Below are 22009 nucleotides of genomic sequence, written 5' to 3' on the forward strand. Positions count from 1 at the left end.
GAACAACGTCTGCTCTGCCTTTTTCTAAGGTGAACTTGCTTTTTGATGGCTTTAATCACAAAGAAAATTGTGAGGAATTGAAATACCTCTGAGTTCCTCTGATTACAGGCTGCAAAGGGGGCTTAAAATCAGACCTGGTTTCTCCTTGTGAAAATGGGGTAACTTTGGAAGATCACAACGGCTGTCTCCAATACCTTTCAGACAGCAAACATTTCAAATTGGCTTAAAAATGATAAGCTATCTCTATCTGTGTGCTGATGTTAAAAATACTGCTTATTTCTTTCATTTCAGACTACTACCCAGTGGTCACTGTCCCAGCAGGAGCACGCAGCATACAGCTCCAGGAGATGCAGAGCTCCACCAGCTACCTTGCAGTGCGCAACCTCAGTAAAAAGTATTATCTGACAGGAGACTGGACAATTGACTGGCCAGGGAAATTCTCTTTTGCTGGAACAGTTTTTGATTACCAACGCTCTTTTAACCATCCGGAGAGTCTATATGCAGCAGGTCCGACTAATGAGACACTGGTCTTTGAAGTAAGCTTTCTTCTGTTTATTCTTCCCTTGATGTCTATTACAGAATTGGTAACGACAGCTTTAGCTCTGCACTGTAGCTCTCAGTGAGATTAAAGAATAGTGTTGAGTCATGATAGAATTCAGATTTAAATGGGGGGGGGGGGGGGGGGGCGTGTCATGCTAGATTGAAACGCCTTTCACCAGTTTATCCAGGTCTGACTTTTAGTAAACTGTCAGAAATACAGTGAAAAGGAAGCTACATAAAACTTCTAGCATTACTTCTCTGTTGCTGCAGAATAGTAATAGAGATTATAAACACATCCGATAAACAGTATACAATAAAATTCAGTCATGTAAAAATTACATCCAACGTTATGACAAGGCTTAATGGTAACAGTTTCAAATAATGAAACTGCAAGCTCGTGTAGCCATCTTTTACATCTACCTTGGGACACAGACAGTCAAAGTACCACACACTGGCTCCTATGTGATTTCTGTTGATTCAGTTTTACTGGTAATAGAATCTAAAATAATGAATTTTATATATGTCTGTCTCCCAGTCAGATTCCCAGCATCACCTGCTCTGTCTGCTAGATATCTTTTGTTGAAAGTTTATTTGTAGAAAGTAAATTTGGTGCCTCTATGGTTTGTTCCAGTGTTTGAAATGGGCCACTAATACTTCTGCTCCAAGAAAAATCTTTCTACATTATGTTACTTGACTAGATTCCCTTTTAAAATACATTAGAACATGTCAGGGTCAATTTCTGGCTGAATCACCAGTCTCCTCCCTGTCAGCTACATTTGCCTGCTTTGTCAGAAAGCTCTAGCAAGTCCTTAGCTTCGTAACTCATCTGCTATGGCTGTTTTGATTACTCCCTCCATGTGAGAAGGCAGGAGCCCTCCATAGAAAGGATTCAATTCCTTCCCCCAGCTTCCAGCAATCCTCTGGTCAGCTCACGAGCTGAGGTGCAGCTTTCTCTGGTGTGTGCTCCGGGAGCACAAGAGCAAGTGCTGGAGCTGTTCTGGGGGGCAGAATGAGGCAGCTCTTCACCCCACCACTGCACACCCCAAGTAGTAGCTGCTCTGCAGGAGCAGTTAGCTGAGAGCTCTGCATCCCATCTCCTTTAGGCAGCTTTGCTCTCTTAAAGTAAGAAACACAGTAAGTATAGACTGTAACCTGAAATATATTCTTCAAGGATTGTTTAAACTTTCACAAGTATTCAGTGAAGTTTTTATTAGGAATACTGAAGGACCTTACTGCTATTCAGACTGATTGAGTAATGAGCTGAAATATATCTTTAAGGACCACTGGAGTTCACAGACCATAAACACATGTTAAAGTACTTCAGGATGAACATGTCTTAGAATGGACAGTTTGACATGGGCTAAGGGCATGTATTTTCACAAATTATTATCAGAATTTGCAGTGCCTTTAAAAATATTTTTTTTTCTGAATCTTCATCTCATGTATGTTAATAGAGATGCTTTAGTCCAAGGAAGAGTTTGGTCTACACGCGACATACCTGCTTCCTTGTCTGCACATCATCTCCAGAACTGCCTCACAGCAAAGAAACAAGCACACCTATAAATGCTAGGAAATGTTAAGCTGAACTCTCAGGAATCTTATTTGTCCTAATACAAAGTAGATTGAGTTGTATTATGATAGAGCTAAGGTATGAATTATAAATTGCCTGCAAGATGACTGACTTGGCTGCATATCGTGCATATACTTTGCAGTATAAAGATCAAAGAAAAAAAATGTAATGCCAAATAACACTTCTATTTTCATCCTATCAGATTATGCTAAACAGTTTTATTAAGATGTAGTATTTAACTGGAGGCTATTACTCCTATGAGAGCTCATTTAAACTTCCCTGCATTTTTATTGAAATACCTACACCATTGGCATTGGCAGCCAGGGAGTGTAATGACTGAAAATGTTACAGTTACATATTCCCCAATTATATATATATCTATGAGCTGGAGTTAAGATTTTTTTCCCTTCAGTACTTTAGGCAACAGTCATCAAACTGGAAAAAAAAAAAAATGCAGAATGTTGTGTGTTCAGAGATCTGCATGATTTATGATTTACAATTAACTCTAAGCAGCAAAACTGCCAATGAAAACTAAAGTAGTATGTTTTTCAAACACACATTTTGCTGAAGATCTGTTTGCAGCAGTAATAATAAACCAAATCCTACTTCAACTATCAATACCAGAAACTGATAGAAGGCTGAAAAATGAGTGTTTAAGCATACTACATTGTATGTTTTTAATTTTTATCTCAGCTGTGATTTTCAAAGGAGCACACAAAAAAAATGCTGCCAGAAATTTTTATCCCATTAACTTAATTTTCAATAAGGTAAGACTTTCCAGGTTTCAGATTTCAACTTCTTCCTGTAGTATTTAAATATATTTTTTTATTTTTTAGTTAGGTTTTTATGAAAGAAATTAAATACTTGTTTTCTAGATCAATTATTTTTCCAGAAGTATTCAGTTCACACGCTTTGTAGAAGTGCATACAGAAGGTATTGAGAAATTGAATAAACTGCATGCATCCATTCAGGCACTTTTATTATTCAGGTAGGCAGAAAATACATGTTTTTGTAGGTGTATTTATTGCCATTTCACTATAATCTGAAGGACGGATTAACACAGCTTCTGCCTGTTTAATTTTGTAGTCGTAGTTTTGCTAGACATTTGTTGTGACACAGATTGTCCAGGATTTTGACTGCATTTCCGAATGCAAATCAGCCTGCATGTATCCCCGAAGTTCAGGTTATGCACCTCCTCTGAGCAACATTCACAGGAGAGGATGGGACCAGTGCTCTCCCAGAATGGGTCCAGACAGGTCTAACTAGTCTGTGCTCAAGGCAATCACTTCTTTTGAAATGCAGTCGCGCTCCAAAATATTTTCTTGAAAGAGACATCTGAAGCATGTATTAAGAGAGAAGGATGAAACCCAAATAAGAAAAAAAAAACACTTAAAATTCCCTATTGTCTTGTGTATCACAAGTTCAGCCTTGCACTTCTACAGAATGGTTTGTATTTTTACCTTACTGTACAGTATGTTCCTATGCAGCTGAGCATGTACCATTTAATCAGACTTTGCAGTCCTAAACACTACTGAAAAATGGGAAAGAGGCAAGAAAAAGCCTCAAAAAAGATATATATATACATATTTACATATATTATATATATGCAATTATGGGAATGAGTCATACCGAAGAAGACAAAGGGCAGTGAGTCTGTAATTTAAGTAGGTTGTGGGAGAAAAAAATGCTAACTATAGTGCTCAAATATTTTCAGAGGGGGAGGAGAACATTGTGAGATGAATGTGGAATTAATGTGTAGGATAGTTCTTCCTGAGCACAAGTCCTGAAAGTATAAATGCATTATAAGATTTTAGAATTAATCAGAACCCTTTCTGGATTGTTCAGTTTCACAGGAGGGAACACAAGAGAGATAACCCAGTAAACCAGTGCCCTTCAGAATTTGTGTCTCTGTGTCCTTCTGAAATTGCAGTTAGTATTATTGATAATTTGGTGATTGTGGGTTTGTAAAAACCAGTAAAAGCTGAAATTAAAAAAACCCCTTGGATTCAAAAGGCAGTTCCTGAAATGGTCACATTCAGGCCAGATGAAGTAACAGACAAAGGTCAAAGTGGTAGAAACATGATAGTTAAATTATAACCTAGGATCAGAAATTAATACCGGGTTTTTAAAATATGGTTTCTGTAGCATAATTGCCTCGTCTTAAATGGACTTATACTGGATTTATTTTTAAATGTACTTGAATATAATCAGCTTCTTTATCTGTCATTTGGTCATAGGTAATCTAAGGTCAGCACTTCCAATTTAAAGACCTTGTCAGTAATTTTCTGTTAACTGAAAAATACGTAACTTGAGGAGAAACAAACAATAAATTAATCATTCATTTATCTGGCTCTGGAAATAAAGAGCTACCTGTGGGCACTGAAACTGCTGAAAACACTTTCCAGAGAGGGTAGCAGAGCACAAGGGACATTGCCATCACAGGGCTTACTGATACCAAACTCATCTGAGGTTCACTCATGACATCCACTTGTTGAAATATTGTCAGGCTCCATGACTGACTTGAATTACAGGAAACTGAACTGTTACATGGGCATGACTGGAGACTGATAAACTAAAAAATGTTAAGAGTTTAATAAGTTGATTTTCCATTCTATCAATAACCAGATGAATAATTGACTGTTTTGAGAACTTAAAAGCCAATTTGAGAAAGCAGTGTAAAGTTTTTCAGGACAAGACAGAATCAATATCCTCACTGAAGTTTACCTCAAACTTGGTGACATATTGAATTAAGGAATAGTGAAATCTTTGTGAAAAATTTTGACAGCAATAAGTAACAGATGGAAAGGATGCTTTTCAAAGAGGCAGACATTCATGGGAAGAGGTGAAGAGAGCTTCAAAGCAGGCATATGTCTAATTAGAACCTGTAAATCACTTCCTCTTTACCAATAGGGAGAAAAAAAAAAGGGTCCAGGTTGAATGGTTTTACTGATGATGTAGCTGCCACTGGGCAAAAGCCAAGTTGTAGTTCTAAAGCATTACATTTATTATTAGCTACTAGATGATAAATTTGTACTGGTTTCCCCCAAAGAGATAGTAAGCTAAAGAGAGCTAAGATGTGCTTATATGATACAGATGTTGATTCAATACAACATACAAGCTCTCCTTTAGTGAGAGATTAGCTGGACAGTATCCTGGAAAGTTGTACATTTAACACGTGAACAGCAAAAAAATGGAGACACAATAACAACAGAAGTTAAATTTGAAACAGCTGAAGTAGAAATGAGATCATACAGGACCTTTCAAGCTTACCCTTTCCACCCTCCTCGCCCCCTTTTAAAGACCTTAGTGGACTTCCTTGAAAACAATAGTTTGTCATAAACTTTTAGTTAAGATTGTGTTTAAAGTGACTTTAGAAGTATTGAAAGGATAAATCTCAGGTTTTTTAATAAGGTTTGGCTTAAGTAAACAATGGACAATTTTTCCTTTACTGGTCCTTTTCAAACAGGTGTTGTCCCACTTTTATTTGAAGCTCCTGGTGCTAGCCACTGTCAAGGATCCAACAGCTGCCCATTCACAACAACACTCCTGTTCTACAACTTGTTTTAAAGTTTTCTACCAGCACCATACGTTGCATGCTTAGATTTGTCCTGCTGAAATCAGAGTAAATTCATAAAAGTCAATGGAATTAGTCTTGATTAAACAGAGAAATCAGAATCTGACTTTGGATTTTGGATGTTCCATTATATATCAAACAGCATGTAGATTGATAGTGGATGAAAACTGCAGGTCTTGCAAACATAACACAGCCAGGCAGCAGTCTTCCACCCAGACAAACTTCTCTGTCTGCCCTTACTAGTGTAATTAATTGCTCACTGCAGATCGCTTAACTCGGCTACATCCACCTAAAGAAATTAGCAAAGACTTAAAAAGCATGGGAGTGACCCAGAAAATGTAGTTGCAATTTGAAGACTCAGATCAAAGCTACCATGTATGCTGGGATTCAAAGCTTGGGCTCATGCCCATTTTGTAAATTATGTACATGCAGAGTGAGTAAAGATGAAAATCCATTAAGCACATCTGAGTAAACAATAGCTATTACTTTACCTGGGTTTTTTTTGATGCCCAGCTTCACTCTGTGATTTGTAAATGTCTATTAGTCCTTCACAGAGATAGTGAGTCTCCTTTTCAGCTTGTTACATGGCAGGCATTAGTTTGCTTTCCCATATATTGGACAGACTATGATGGAAGGAAGGGGAGTTTATCTTTGTAAATTAATCCCTTTTAATTCAATGTGCTGGAAGTAACTTCACATATACATCTTCAAATAAAAAAACACAGTCAGAGAATCAAACATAATTAAGCAATGATGATAGGTTTTTTTAAATGTGAGCTGCAGAATAGAGTATTGTGTTGGAAACTTAGGATAGCCACGGGAAAAAAATCTCAAACAAAGGAGCAGATGCACAGCTAGTTTATAAAATATATTAGTTTAGCTTTGAAATCAAGATTAGCAGCAAAAGGAAAAGGTTCTTTACTCAGGAGAATTCAATTTACCCATTGTTTTAACAGTTTGTGCCCTAAGCAAAAGCCAGAGTTCTTTTTCCTCAGAATAGATCTGGCAGATTCCAGCCACAGCGTCTGTGGTTTTCAAACTCAAGAAGCTGTAAATTTTATAACTCTGCGCCCTGCGGTCAGAGCTGCTGAGTGTTGTGTCTGAAGTCAGGTGGTTGGTGTGTTAAAGGTAGACATTAAACAGTTCTATTGAGGAACTGGAAATGTTTAAGGAGGTTGTTTGCCAGCTGTAAATTTGGGAGCAAATGCCAGTTGGCTGAAAAGATGCTGGAATGCATCCAGTTAAGTAGACTAGTACTGGAGGTCTTTCCAAATTTGTAAATCTGATAACTTGGCTCTATATGCAGACCTCAGTTATTGGGCTGTTAAGGAAAGGCTTTATTATGAATGTTTGAAAATACGATAGAAAACTTTTTATATGCTCATTACTTCAGCAAAATTGCAACTTTGCAATAATATTGCATTCCTGATGAAAACTTGGTTGAACATTATAGACTGTATACTATTTTTCAGCTGAGTGCCAGGTACCTTAAAGTATATTGTTTTGTGCCCTGCAATATTTTGCCTCCCGTATTTTTCCAGAGTTTGATTTTGCCCCTTTTCTACATAGCTGGGATGATACAGGAGGTAAGAAACCTGAGGTTGATGCAGGTCTAGCTTTATAAACATAACCTCTTGCAGTCTGCTGGATGGAAGGGGCCTCTAGCTTTGGCTGCGAACCAGGAAACGGAGAGGAAGTTCACTTCATCTGCCTGCTGTAAATATGTCTACTTTCCAATGTGCAAGAAGGGGGTGCAGCTCAAGGTCTTAAAATGTGTATGGCCCAGCTTGCCTTGGGTGCACGATTTACCCCACAGGCACTCACGTAGCTGGAGGTTGCGAGTTCCTCAAGTTGTTCTGTGCAGTGATAGATACTAAAGCATCTTGTTCTAACTGGTCCGTGACCACTTGCTCCTCATTCCTTATACTCTGTTGAAGTACCAGAAGAATACTGGTTGCCACTTTTATCTTCTCATCCTCCCCCTTCCATGTTCTGAATTCTGTTGCTCAGGATGCATTCATTCTGTTTCTTGCCTCCATTATCACAAAGTTAAGAGCACTTTCAGAAGGCAAGTGTTCAATCTAATGCTTCAAGATACTTTTACTAGGAAGTTTTAAGCTTTACTTTTTTTTTGGCCACTGACATAGTACAGTTTTATGACAGTTGTCAGAATCAAATGAGATGAGGGCTAACCCCTACATGAGGTCTTGAGTTATGGACAAAACCTCCTCCTCTTTTGACACAACTTTCTAAAAGGCCAGATAGAATTTCCGCCTCGGCACTTGAAAGAACACAGAGCGCCTACTGAAATAGGAGAAAGTGCATCCTCCTAGGACCATGAAAGATGAAATCTTTTCTAACATAAGAAGAAAATAAAGCTACTCTCCGGAATTGCTTCTGGCTGCCTAAGATGCCAAGTTCTGTGCTAATACCTTGGATGTGTAAGACCTTCCAATGAGTAAAAGCAAATTAAAGCTTTTTGAGGTATGGTCTGTAGTAAGAACCAGGAAATTGGTTTCCAGGGCTTAGTTCTTATTAGGTTTAATGCAACCTATTTTTTTCTGAAGCAAACTTTACAGATTAGATAGTTGTCTCAATTTGTCCTTAAGGACAGTAGAGTGAACATATATTATTGCAACCTGTTTTTTCTAGAAACTCTTACGCCCATGGCCTTCAGGTTCAAGATTCAAAGTGACTGTGAAACAGCTGTTTTAACAGAGTTGGACTTTTTACCATCAGCAGTCAAACAGCTTTCTAAACGGAAAATTGATATAGAAGAGATATTTTCCTTCATCTGATGGGGCTGTTAAATCTTTAAATCTTATAAAACATTTACATCAGATAGTAATGAATAGACAAGGAAAAAAAGAAAGATCCTGAAAAAGTTACCCTAGTAACCTAGTAATGGTTTGAATAGAGCATAGCAAATAGGGCACAGAACCACACACTGATAATGAGCATAAAAAAAAATATGGAAACTTTGTAATATGCTCATTAGCAAGCCCCATGTGCTGTGAGCACTGACAGTGGTAGAGCCTTGCTGGAAAGACAGTCTGAGATCCAGAGATGCAGAGTGCATCTGTGCAGGGCAGCGTGAAGTCACTGGAACAGCAGTCTCTAATGTTTCTTAATTTCTGTGTTTGATTTTAATCCTGTTCTTGTAAAATAGTTGTGATATATAACTCACCCCTAAAGCAGACAGAGTAATATTATTTCTATCAAGAAAAAACAGAGTGGTCAGTAATCACCCTCACATCTATTGCTGCTGTAATCTAACAGGTAGTCTGAGGTGCTCATGAATCACACTTGGATGGGTGAAAGGAAAACTTTCATGTGAGGTACTGGATTTTACCTGTGCTTAGAGGATCTTCTAATCTGCATCCTCTAGTAAGAAGACACATACTCTCTCACTCTTTGGAAGCATACTGCCTTTCACCATCCTGATTACTATATTCTCTGGATCATCCCTAAGGTTCACTGATTGAGATAAAATATTTGGCTAACAGGAATGGAAAATATAGCATCCATTTTTCTTTCTTCTAGGAAAGGAGACAGTATGCAGTCCAGATCCTTTATGTGTGCAGTATTATTGAGGTGCAGGTCATGTAAATTTGCCTGAATTTTAACTGTCGTAGGTATTTTCTGGTTTTCAATAGGTACATTTTCAGAATACTTTAAAACCTATGGCTGCATTTCAAAATGTTGTTATATTTCTTGGTCAACATAAATGCAATTTTGTTGCTGTTTTATGAAACCAGTCCATACAGAGATCAGTTCTGCCTACAAGGATTGCTTTAACACTCACGTTAGACACCACCTGGATGTAAATGATATTTTATTAATATTTTGAATGGTAATCATTAGCACAGATGCCTGAAATTGTACTTGAAATGCTAGTGATATCAAAAAGTATGTTTAGGAACTGAGGTTAAGTGCACCTGTTCTTTATATTAGTCTGACCAGATCCCTACTGTTGAAGAAGTGAAACTTAGTAGAGCTCTGTAACTGTAAATTGTTGCACTTTTTTCTATAAAGCATGACTGTAAATGCAGTGTGCTGCCCAGAGAAGTTTCTAAAATAAATGTTGTTAAATAGAATTTTCTCTCCAAATTTAGGTATGTGTTAGATGTTCATGCATCCTGCATTAATTCAGACAGTAAATTTGAAAAATCTGCCTTTGATTAGAATGAAAGTTTTCTTTAGAAAGATTTCTCCCATCCTCAAACCCAGCACTTGCCAGATACCTTCAGAGAACTCAGGGGTCCACTTCTTAGGGGCCCACTGCAGAAGCAGAGCACTGAGAGCTGAGGCAAGGGCATTTCCAAAAGCCTTTGGATGATATTTCACATATAGCAAAGGTATTTTACCTTCACCAATCCAGACAAACGTCTTCTCATTTAAAGGAGCGTTATGCTGAACCATGTATTTCTGTGCTCTTCTGTTACATGCCCTGCAGGTGTTAGTCCAAGCAGATGCTTGACTGTTTAGGAATTACTTTGAAGATTTTTAGTTTCTTGAAAAATTAGGTCTCCTGAAAAGTCTTTTACAAATGTGGTTTGTATAAAGGTATTATGCGTGTATCATGTTTAGTTCTTCTTCCTTCAGAATGACAGACTATTTTTCTTCTTTTTTTTTTTTTATATCCTGTTTTGTTTGTTGTTGTTTTTAAACAACCCCCTAATATTCCACTACAGATCCTGTTACAAGGCAAAAATCCTGGGATTGCTTGGGAATATACATTTTCTAAAACCAACAATGAAAACAAGACGTCTGTCAAAAAACATAGCTACTCCTGGGTGACAGTGCAGTCAGAGTGCTCAGCTACTTGTGGTGGTGGTAGGTAACTTTCCAATTGCTAATCCTCTTTTTCATTTGGTTAATGCATGTCTAACACTTCAGCTCCTTTAATTTTGTAAAGATCTATATCCATACATAGAGGGAGTTACACTGAACACCTGGTCCTTATTTTTTGTAACAACTTAAAACATAGATGAAGTACTTCATACTTCCTTTATAGTAAAAAAAAATTCATGTCAGTCTCAATTCATGTCACTTATATGGAGATTCAATCTTTTGCTTTACGTCAAACTGTATGCATATGATATGATATGATTGCTGTTGAAGTAATATAGGAATTAAATATATGTGCTTTGACATTGTTGTGATTTGGGAACACAGAAAGATACCAAATACTGAGTAAAATTTATCTTATCTGTAGAGAGTATTTGTAGACAGTTGTGCCCTGCTCTTCTCACTGTTTAGTAACAAATGTTTTGAGTTCTGCCAGGTCAAAATATGAAATTCTGTATCAGCTAAGGATTGCTAATTACCATATTCCAGATATTTGCTTTGTGCAGACCATCTACTAGTTTTTCTAAATCCTGGATGTTCTGTCAGCAAAAGTAATTCTCGGATGTAATGAGAGCAGAAAATTGGCATGTGGGAAGTCCTACAAAAAGAATTGAGAATTAAAATTTCAGTGGCTTTTAAACTGGATCTGGGACATACAAATAAGGCTATATCATGCAGTTGTTTTTAATAACAAAGAATATGACTGGGTGACCAAGGAAATGCCATATTATGTTCCTGTATTGTCCAAAAATCCCAGGTGAAATTCAGGAATATCTTGCTAGTGTGTTGTCAGACTTCACAGCACCGTAATAAACTGTTTATGAAAGAAAAACCCACCAGGAGCACTGCAGACACGAAATGTGACAATTGTATTTTTCTGACTTCCCTTCGAAACAAATGAAGGTTGAGCATGGATGTAAAGAAGATAGAAACCATGTTTCCAGATTTGACTTGCTCTGCCCAATGAACCATATGTGAGGTGAATGATACATCTCAGTTAAAAGATAAATCTATAAAATCACTTCATCTCATAAGGCATTTGTAGTCTTTGTAATCTGTCCTGATGTTGACAATTGATAGCGTTTAGGTAAAGGAACCTGCAGAATTCTGAAGTCTGCAAAGATATACTGTAAAAAATTTGCAAAATGTGTTGTTGCTGTGTGCAAATGCATGAGGAGAGTACAAAGCAAGTGCTGCTAGTTTCTGCAGGGAGTTAGGATTTGAGAATTACTGATTTCTGCTGGGGGAAAATTCTGCAAATAAGCTCCTTATAACTAAAATGTTTCATCTAACTTCAACAGTACCTGTGTTACAGAGAAGGAAATTAATGTTAAAAACATGTTGCCACATTAAATCCTATTTTCTTTCATGCAAGTCAGTGGAATTCTACCAAGGATGAGCTTGGACTTGTTTAGATAAGATTTTTCCCTACTACTTTTGTATTTTTAGCAAATATTTATTTTACTGTCTTTTCTTTCCAATACTTCCACAGGACACATTACAGCAAAAGCAATTTGTTTAGAAGATCATCGTGCACGAGTCAATTCCTCCTTTTGTGGCCCAAGGATGAAGCCCTTAGCTGAGACAAAACTATGCAATACTAATCCCTGCCCAGCATAGTAAGTCCTCTTTATTTTTGTACCTTTTTGCTGTGCCTTATGACTGAGTTTGCTACAGGAGTCCCCTCCAACAGGCACAAAGAATTGTAAAGTGAACTCATTTATTCTGTAAGGTTGAACAGTAATTGTTGAGAAATGTGAGTTGTGTAGGCTTCTGCCCAAGGATAATAACAGAGGCGGTATTTCTAGTGGTGCTACACAGGACCTCCTGAGGTTTGCTTGCAGCTCTGTCACCATGCTGGGGTTAGCTATGTGACACTGAGTAAATCTAAGTTACTCAGAGGCCTCTTCTGCCACCTCTACTCACCTTGAATCAATAAGACCATTTCCTGAGTAAAGTGCTACTCCCCATGTGGAAGCTTGGCCTCATGACTCAGATTCCACATATTAGATTAGGTTAAAAGAATCTTGTGAAGTGTAATTAGTGATTTTTGGACAAAATGTCCCACAGAGTATTATGATAACAAGAAGAGGACTATCTAAACCAAATAAATCATCAGCAATACCCCTGGTGCCCACAAAAATAAATATGAAGACATTGACTATATGAACAATCTTATTTTCTAAAAGACATAAGAAAGGTGAGGTACAAAGGAAGACACTGACATATAGGTAAGCATTTAGAATCCAGCTGGTCTAAATCAAGAAAGCTCCTTTAAAAGCAAGGGAGTTACAATGATTTATAGTAGCTGTGGTAGGGGTTCTTTAAAAAAAAAAAAAAAGTTGTGTGCCTATATAATTAAACACAATTATTATGTGGCTTAGGATAGAAATTGATAGATTTAAGACACTCTGGCCATCTTTCTTCTTCTGTTTTATTTTATTCCTGACTTTGCAACCTTAGCATTATTTTAATTTTATACTAAAATCAGAAAAGCTGTGCTATGTTAGAGAAAACATTTTGACTTCCAGGAGATTTTGTAAAGTGGTATGTTGAAAAAATTAGGGTTTCAGTGGGAAATAAAGACAGCTGAAGGTGCACTGAAGTGCAGACAGCAGAAGGCACAGGAAATGGAGGAAAGCTCTAGACCTGGTGTCATCTGCTGGTTTAACTGTGCGGTGATAAAAGCAATGGGCAGTAAAAGCAACTGGCAAAGCCCACTCCCATGCTTCATAAAATAACACATTTAATGAAGTTTAATAGGAAGCATTCCTGACCTCTCCCAGTCCTGAACAGGATGATGGGGCAAAGCATAAAAATGCGTACGTTCTGCAGTGGCTTTTTTTTTTTACTTAAAAATCCATACTTTGCAATATGATGAACATACTAAAAAATAGTCCAGTAATAATTTGGAATTTCCTGCAAAATTTAAAGATTACAGCAGAGTACATAAATTCCAAATGGCAAATTATACGCTATGACCACAAACCAATAGTGATAAGGTTTAAATAATGGTAACATGTGACATGAGAGCTCCATGTTCCTGCTTCAGCAGTTTCTTTAGATTGTGTTTAGCCACATGATTACCAATTTTAAGTAATCTCTGTAGCCAAACACAATCTTTTAATATGTGACTTATCTTCTGCCAGAACTATGCAATGAACTCAGTAGCATGTACTCAGAAATGTATTGTCTATGATGTTCCCAGGATTCTTTTTAAGATATTTAAGCTCACTTTCATTTGATATGGCATTGTTATGCTAGCAAGTTTCACCAAAATCATATTCATTTCTACTGACCACAGACAAAAGGTCCGTTTCTATTAAACCAGAGGTCCTGATGAATTCTGAACATCCACTGATACACGCATCACTGAAAATACATTTTGACATGCAGTGTGATGTTTCCATGCTGAAATGGCTCTCATATTCTTAGATTTACTACTTTAAAAAATAATGAATTACTTGAACCCTAAAAAGAGTACAGAAAGGAAAGCCATAAAAGCCCCAAGCTACATCTAGGAAAAAACAATTTGACTCACTAATGAATTTTTAAAAAATCCTTAGGATGCATTAATGTATGGAGGCTCTACATGTAGGACCATGCCTTAAACTAGCAGATTGCCACTTGGCTGAGTGAAACCAAGCCAGAATATCTCTGCTGAGCAGTCTGCCCAGAAAGTCACAGCACGTCATGTCTCCCATAAAACTGGAAAAATATAGTATTAATAAATACCATGGAGGGAACAAAGAAAATTTAACAGGCAGCAAATAAAACAAAACCAACTAGAGTAGGCATAACAGGGATTGGAAGGAGGTGAGTAATAGATGAGATACAAGTGTGTCAGTTTTGTGACATAAAAGAGGCTCCAGACTTAGAAAGGTCAGTGAAGAATAATTTCTGCATAAGAACAAAGACTTATTAGTCTGAGTAGGAACAAACCACTGTCCCAATGGTGAAAACACAGAAAGGCATCAGTGCTGCACTCTGTTGTTGATGGATTTCAGAGCTGCCAAATCTGGTCATAATTATTTAGTTATTTGAGCTAATGAAAGATACTCTTGGATCACTGCCCAGGTAATCTTGGAAAATGGCAGTTTACTAGAGGACATTTAATTAGGTTTATTGCCCTGTCCTCGACAAAGATGAAAACTTTCTGGGCACCTACAGTGAATAAACTCCTAAACTGAACACTTTTGGTTGTTCTACCAACCACCGTTGCCAGAAACATAAAGGCAAACTGATTAAAAGTTGTAAAATTGGTTAAAACTATAACTTTTTTTTTCAGAAATTCATATTGCAATAGGCCAAATATTTATAAATCAGATAAAAAGGAAGCTTCTGACGTATTCTGGAATTACATAACTACTGACTTTCCACATTAATCTTTCTTTGTCAGTGTCTTTTGTATTTCCCACTACTTTTGGCAGTTACTGAAATTACTAGATGGAGAGCTGGGATTTCTTATATTCCCAAAGAGATTTTTCCAAAATACACTTTTCAGACATTTTTTACAAATTAAAATTAGCTTTGTTTCCAGGCAGCTATTCCAGTGGTCACAGGACTGATGCTGTGAGAAACCATGAAGTAGGACAGGCCAAGCAGTCAGATTTCAGATGAGTACCTTTTCTGTGGCATGAATTATTAAAAATCTGTGAAAGTGCTGTTCTACAATCTTTAGCATAATTTCAGTGCTGGGTCTTTGAATAAGAGTTCTCAGTTGGAGTAATCATTTCGTCATTAATAATACCTTTTGTTCCTTCACTTCCATTTTCCTATCTGGTTATATTTATGGTCTTACATTTTAAGCCTTTGAGGACAATGACATTGGTTGTATTGTTTGCAAAGTGTTCCAGAAAGGCTGGGGACCCACGTAGTGCTTCCATAACAGAAATACCGATCAGCTATTGACATTTCAAACCTGAACTTATCCTAAGCAACTGGCAGTAATTCCTCAGGCTTTGTATAACTTCAATGCCATGATGCGCAACTGAAGAGTGCCTGTAACAGGAGGACAGATTTGTCCAACAGCTTTTCCTGGTTAGATTTCCCCTGTTTTATTTAGATTCTGCATCATCTCTCTACCAAATGTATTAGTCTCAGGACATTTAAATCCTCAAAACACTAATGACAGGACTGCTGATTTTAGCAAGTGAGTTCTTTTTTGTGAATAGAGGCCAGTAAGGTTTGATATAAATACCACTGGACAGCAGCAAGTCAACATTTGTTGCCCTGTGTGAGTCTGTTTAAGCACAAATGCATTGGGAGGTCCACGCTCAGCTGAAGAGGCCCCATTCTTTCCCTGCTGTGCCAATTTTGCCCTTGTATCACCTTAGATGAAGCTTCCTCCTCCCCTGTCTTCCAAGAGATGTAAAAAGAAAAAAATGTAAAAACAAAAGGCAGAACTTTCCAATAAGCAAATCTCAATTTACAGAACTCTGTCTAGCTGGCTTCTTGCTTTGGCCTCAGTTCTGTTAAGTCTATTTGGAGATCTCTTCACCAGCTTAAGTGACTGAAGTCATCCTCCTACCATTTCTTTAGAAAAGATTTTTCTTTTCCTCATTTAGAGAGAGATTTTTTCAATTAAAAGCATAGACATGGTTAGAAAGGAATGGTGAGTTGTTAGCCCAGCCCTTAGATCTTTTACATACTCCACCAGCCTCAATGGCAGTGTCTTTCTCAGACCCCATGGAATTCCAGATTCCAGGTTGGATTCATAGACAAGCTGGATCTGGTAGATGAGAACTGTAAATAAGTAATACTTGTTTTTCTGGTTGTGTGACTTATATTTAATCCCTAGCAAAACATTCCCTGCTTTGAAGACAGATTATGTAACTATGGCTTTTTGATTGCTTGAACAGATAACAGTACCAGGCTAAGCAGAATCCGGGAACAATTCACATTGGATTGGTGGTCCAAATGTTTTGATTTTATAAAGCAAATTGGACTCCTGTGTTTCTAACATACATTTTCTTCTTTAAGCTGGTCAACAGGTGAATGGAGCACGTGCAGCAAATCTTGTGGAGGCGGGCAACAAAGTCGTCTCATTCAGTGTGTCCAGAAAAGGGCTTTCCAAAGAGAGGAGGTGGTGGCCCATTCCTTGTGTCCTGTCAGCACCCCTACGCAGGTGCAGATGTGCAACAGTCAGGACTGCCCACCTGAATGGAGCCCTGGTCTATGGTCTCAGGTAACGTGGAGAAAAACTTTTATTTTGTCTACTGGCATAATGAAATATTGCCAAACACTCTGCCCAAAAAGAAGAGTACTGCAACCTTTGTGAAGATCAGTATTTTGCAAGTGGTCTATTAATGAAGATAATATGTAAACTATGTATATATTTTAACTAGCCTTCCTACGTGCTCGGACAGGAGGGCTTGCCAGAAGTAGACATGCGGTGTCCTTTTTGGTACATACAAATAGATGGGTAATTATTTTCAGATTTCATAACTTAAGACTGTGAATTCTCAAAGCCATTAATGCCCCTCTGAGATTACTTCCCACAGCAATATTAACTTTTCTCAGAGATGACAGGCAGTCAGGGAATGAAGAAGTATTTGGGGTTAGAGATGCATATTAATGCTCACATATATGTGAATTGCGGGTTGGTAAATTTGCAATGTACATGTTCACTAATCACTTCTGTACTTCTGCCTTTGTTAGAGTCCTACTTCTAGTAGTGCACTACTGCAGTTAATTGCCATGAGGAGCATAAAGCCCCTGGGCAGATTTGTGTGTACACACCCTGCTCCACAAACCTGCAAACTGCCTGACATTAAACCAACCTGAGTGAAAAAACACACACACGCTTACACAATGCTCATCTCTGCTCTTTCTTTCACTGCTATTGGTGTTGGTATGAGCTGTTAATGTAAGGATAAATGAAGTACTGGGACATCTGGAATTTAAGAGAGCTGACAGTACACATATCAAAAGGAGCTACATTATTTTTATTTTTCTGTCTTCATTTAGTGAGATTCAAGGTGGATTTAAATTTACTGAAAAATCTATTATTTCTGTGTACACATCTTGGTACTGTTAGTCTTCAGGTGTGCAGGAACACCTTGACCTAAGCATTCCCAGCTGAGAAGCACAGACTGCCTCTCCAGGGGAGTGCCCTCTAATATACTATGACAGACGAGTAACTACTCAATAGTCCATTGTAACAGTTTTAACACTTGAAAATAAGCTTTTTCTTCCAGTGAATGTGGAGGAAACCTCAGTGTGACAGGAGATTATAAAAACCAGGTACGATGATTAGATACTTAAAAAGGAAGAAGTCTTCAAACACATTCACACTTTCAAACTTTCTCTCCTCTAAAACAGATTTTCAAAAAATAATTTGAAAAAATAATTTTTTCTCCTCTCTGGGAGGTGTACAGTCAGGCTTATTGAATGAGATAGTGAAGATTTTAAGATGCAGCTGAAAGCTGTTATATCACAGCCTCAGAGGACTTAAGGGGAAAAAATATGCAAAATATCCATCCTCTACCCAAATCAGAGTAATTTTAAATGAAATAAGTTTTTTGTTTGTTTGGGGGCAGAATTAATACCACAGATTTTCAGCATGTAGGTGTTTCTGTTGAATCCTCAGTACAACTCTGATTTCATCGAATCTTTTACAAATATCTTTGAATATGGATAGAGACGGTGCAGAATTCTGCCTTGGAACGTGCCTCTAAATTGTCAGCAAAAAGAACAATTAAAAGTGGGTGCAACAAGGTAGAAAGCTGGCAGCATTATTTCAGGGCCTTTTATTTCTTCATTTCATCACAGATGGCTCATTCATGCTTTTTTTTTTTTTTGTATGCTAAGGCAATGAAAACTATAGAATGTCTTTTCAACTGAACCAGGGTTCAGCAATGCATGTTTATTCACTGGTGACTTGTCCCAAGCTTCGGTAATCTTGGCAAGTAAATATATTTTTGGTCAAACCTCTTAACCATTGTCTGTATCAGAGTCTGTCTTGTACTGAGATTCATTTGGTGAAGGAGTTATGTACAGATTCCCTGGGTAGCTTTCTCTGCCTGTATCTCATCCCTCTAGGCCAAAGTGAGGACAAAATAACAAATAGCTGAGAACATCTTGCCGGGGGGGATTTTGCAATGGGAGGTTAGGACCAGCTTTCAGCTATGCTGTCCAGGGAAAAAAGCACTTTGCTCACAAGTCCAGCTTACCTCATCTACGGAAGAGAGATATTACTTATCTGTCCTACATGGGGGCTGTAAGAATTCAGAGTTTATGTTAAGAAAGTGTTTAGAACAATGCTTTAGAAGTGACACACAGATGTTACTGTTAAAGTTATTTACCAATAGAATTTCAAGTTTACTTATAATGGCAGCAGCACAGCACATCAGCCATGGTTTCTATGCTCTGCTGTAAAATACGAATAATGCCAATTTTCATTTCCTCTAGTTCAAACGAGTGTTTCTTCCCATCACAGTGCTCCAAGACTTGTGGGAGAGGTGTTAAGAAACGGGATGTTTACTGCAAAAGTACCGGTTCTCCCAAGGTTAAAATCTTGCCCGAAAGTATGTGCAGTGGAGACCATAAACCTGAATCCCAGCAGACCTGTGTCCTAGGACGCTGCCCCAAAAATGACCGACTCCAGTGGGTGATTTCTTCCTGGAGCGAGGTAAAGTAGTGAAGTTACACAGCTCACTGCCTTCCTTTGCTGCTCTTGGAAATGTTGACTCAGGGACACACACACCATGGGGGGTGAAAGGAAGCTGTACTGTTTGAATATCAGGTGCTCTAGGCAAGCTGCTATAAAAACACAATTCTTTACAACCAGACGTAGTTAGAAGTATCCTGATGTCTTTGTTTTTCAGGATTTTCACTGACTTGGATTCCTATTTCAGTTTACACATTACAGAACATGGTCCTTGTGGATTTATTTATATAATGCTTGTGTAGCTTTGCATAATTTGGGGTCTCTTGCACAGAGCACATTCTCCTTTGTCTGAAGGTGTTTCCATAGATTTAAAGGGTGTACTTTGCCTTTGCAGTGCTCAGCCTCTTGTGGCCCAGGTGTACAAAAGCGAGAACTAAAATGTGGTGAGAAAAGCATCCATGGGAAATTGATCACCTTTCCTCAGAGAAGATGCAGAAACATTAAGAAGCCAAACACCAACCTGGAAGAAGCTTGTAACAAGGGAGCCTGTCCATCACAAATATTGTATAACATGGTGTCTGGCTGGTATTCCTCACCCTGGCAGCAGGTAGGAATGGGAAACTTTCGCACCTCTCTCTCCCTCTTCGTGTTCACACTTTCTCCAGGACTAGTTCATGTCTTGGCTTTTAGGAAGTGTACAATAGGAATGAGTTTCTCTACACAGTAGCTCAAGTAGCATCCCCTAGTGCTTTTCAGTGCACAGCATGAAAAACAAAACAACTGCACTGTGACTGCCAACTCTTGGACAGTGTATCCACAATCATTAGGTGAGGCTGTAGTGCTGGGCCTAGAACAGCCATGGTATCCAATGCCACAGAATGAGCACTAACTGGAGTGGCACAAACACTTGGTGCTAAAGACCAGACCACTGTGACTATGGCAACCTGAGTCCAAGCAACCTAGATTAAAGCTAGGTCCAGTCTTACATTGGGCTGTAGACGGATGTCCCATTGTATGGAGAAGCTGTCTCCAGTACTAACAGTCCACCGGTGTCTCCTGCATGTAGCCAAGGTGGTCAGACCACTCAGCCACTGAAACATGATGCAGCTGGTCCACATCCCCACATGTACTTTGATGCAGCTCATTTCTTTGTCCTGAAACTGAATGTTACCTATAAATGTTATTTGTGTTTAAGAGACACTAAGTTCCACACTGATTTTCAAACACTTTCCTCTTAGTCTTCTTCAAAATGCACTGTGGCTGAACTGTTACACATCTATATGCACAATGTATTTGAGCATCTGCACAGAGTGTCGTGGAATTCCCTAAATACTATGATTAATTACAGGATCAGTCTGTATTTGTTTCTACATTCTTGCAAACAAGCTTCTGTATTTCTGGAACTTATCTACTTTATGAGTCACATATCAATGAGACACACTCATTTAATAACATTTACATGAAACAATGCATGCCTGACAACTGTAATCAGATGAAAATTATCACATTTATCTTAAAGACAACTTTTCATGAAACACATACAAGTAAAAGGCTTATTCATTTTCAAATACTTCATATATCTTCTTACAAATGCATAGCTTTTCCCCAGATATTGCCACAGTTTTGGTTTCAATGGGAGTTTTATCTCTGTTCAGACAGCAGGATTGGACCCAGAGGCTCAGAGTTCAAAAGAAATCAGCGCAGACAGTCAGGAACAGGTTTTCTAAAATCTTCAGTGTCTGTCTTGATGCCCAAGTAAGGAACCGGATTTTCAGCTGAGTCCTTAAACAACCAAACTTTTGGAAGGGAGAACAGATGCATGCATCTTGGAAAAGTTGGTCCTGATGGGGCTTGCTGAACAGCAACACAACCAACCTTGAACTCTCTCTCTTTGAAAGTTCCATCCAGCACCCTTGATTTTTACTCCTTTGGCTTTCAGGGCTCCCCAAGAGTCTCTATAATGAAAGATGGCTTTTCTTTTTTTCCTCCCTACAGTGTACAGTGACATGTGGAGGGGGAGTGCAAACCCGGAGTGTACAGTGCCTGCGCCAAGGAAGACCAGCTTCTGGGTGCTTGCCCCATCAGAAACCAGCAGTCCTGAGAGCTTGCAATACTAACTTCTGCCCAGTCCCTGTGAAAAGAGGTAACACCCAGCCCTACCTGCTGCAGCAGGGTTGCTTGCTCAGAACGCTATATCCAGCAAAAATCACTTTTTCCAGTTACAACCATTGCAGATTAGTATTTGGCATGTTCCTTAATAATGATTTTTTCCCAGACTTCCCAGCTTTACAGTTGCTCCCTGACACTACAGCATTTGTCTTCTCCAAGGGAATTATCTTACAGCAGACTCGACAGTGTAACTGACACAGGAAATTTTACAAACAGGGATATGTTAAAAAAAAAAGTACATCAAAAAGTTATGCCAATTAGTTCTGAGCTGCATCTTTATACTACCTGTTGAATAACATAGATGCTCATACTGTTTTATGATTAAAAATAGCAACTTTTGAACTAAGCTATAAGATTTTGTCATTTATTTTTAGTCTTTTGAAGTCTGCCCAAGTTCAGATGGCACCCATATCCTGGGAGACCAAAAATGCTTTGTCTAGAATGTACTTCTCCTATTAACTGCTTCTAATCAGTGTATGATGTGCAGTCAGGAAACATGAACTTAAGCTGTCCTCAGCTTAAGTCCTCATTTGTATGTCTACTGCACCCCTCTCCATCTCTGTTTTGCAGTTCTAGAGGAAGGAAGTTCTCTCAGAACTGCATGGAAGGGGAATTCTCTCAGAACCATCACTAAAAAAGAGCAGTGCATTAGCCCCATCCCATAATATGTTTGCTTACAATCGCTTTGCAGATT

At 38.3% G+C, this 22009-nt stretch overlaps 1 protein-coding gene across 5 annotated transcripts in view; it reads left to right on the top strand.

Moving 5' to 3' along the window:
* The window catches only part of ADAMTS18 (ADAM metallopeptidase with thrombospondin type 1 motif 18), a 173717-nt gene that overhangs the window by 146781 nt on the left and 4927 nt on the right, over window positions 1-22009 (top strand). For all 5 annotated transcript variants that reach the window (XM_051629539.1, XM_051629534.1, XM_051629537.1 and 2 more), the window contains 7 exons: window positions 292-536; window positions 10379-10520; window positions 12028-12154; window positions 16518-16722; window positions 18976-19167; window positions 19541-19753; window positions 21142-21289. In XM_051629539.1, coding sequence (XP_051485499.1) covers window positions 292-536; window positions 10379-10520; window positions 12028-12154; window positions 16518-16722; window positions 18976-19167; window positions 19541-19753; window positions 21142-21289 — 1272 coding nt within the window. The remainder of the gene's footprint in view (window positions 1-291; window positions 537-10378; window positions 10521-12027; window positions 12155-16517; window positions 16723-18975; window positions 19168-19540; window positions 19754-21141; window positions 21290-22009) is intronic.

This window comes from Apus apus, chromosome 11 (assembly GCF_020740795.1).
Source record: "Apus apus isolate bApuApu2 chromosome 11, bApuApu2.pri.cur, whole genome shotgun sequence".
Taxonomy (NCBI): Eukaryota; Metazoa; Chordata; class Aves; order Apodiformes; family Apodidae; genus Apus; species Apus apus.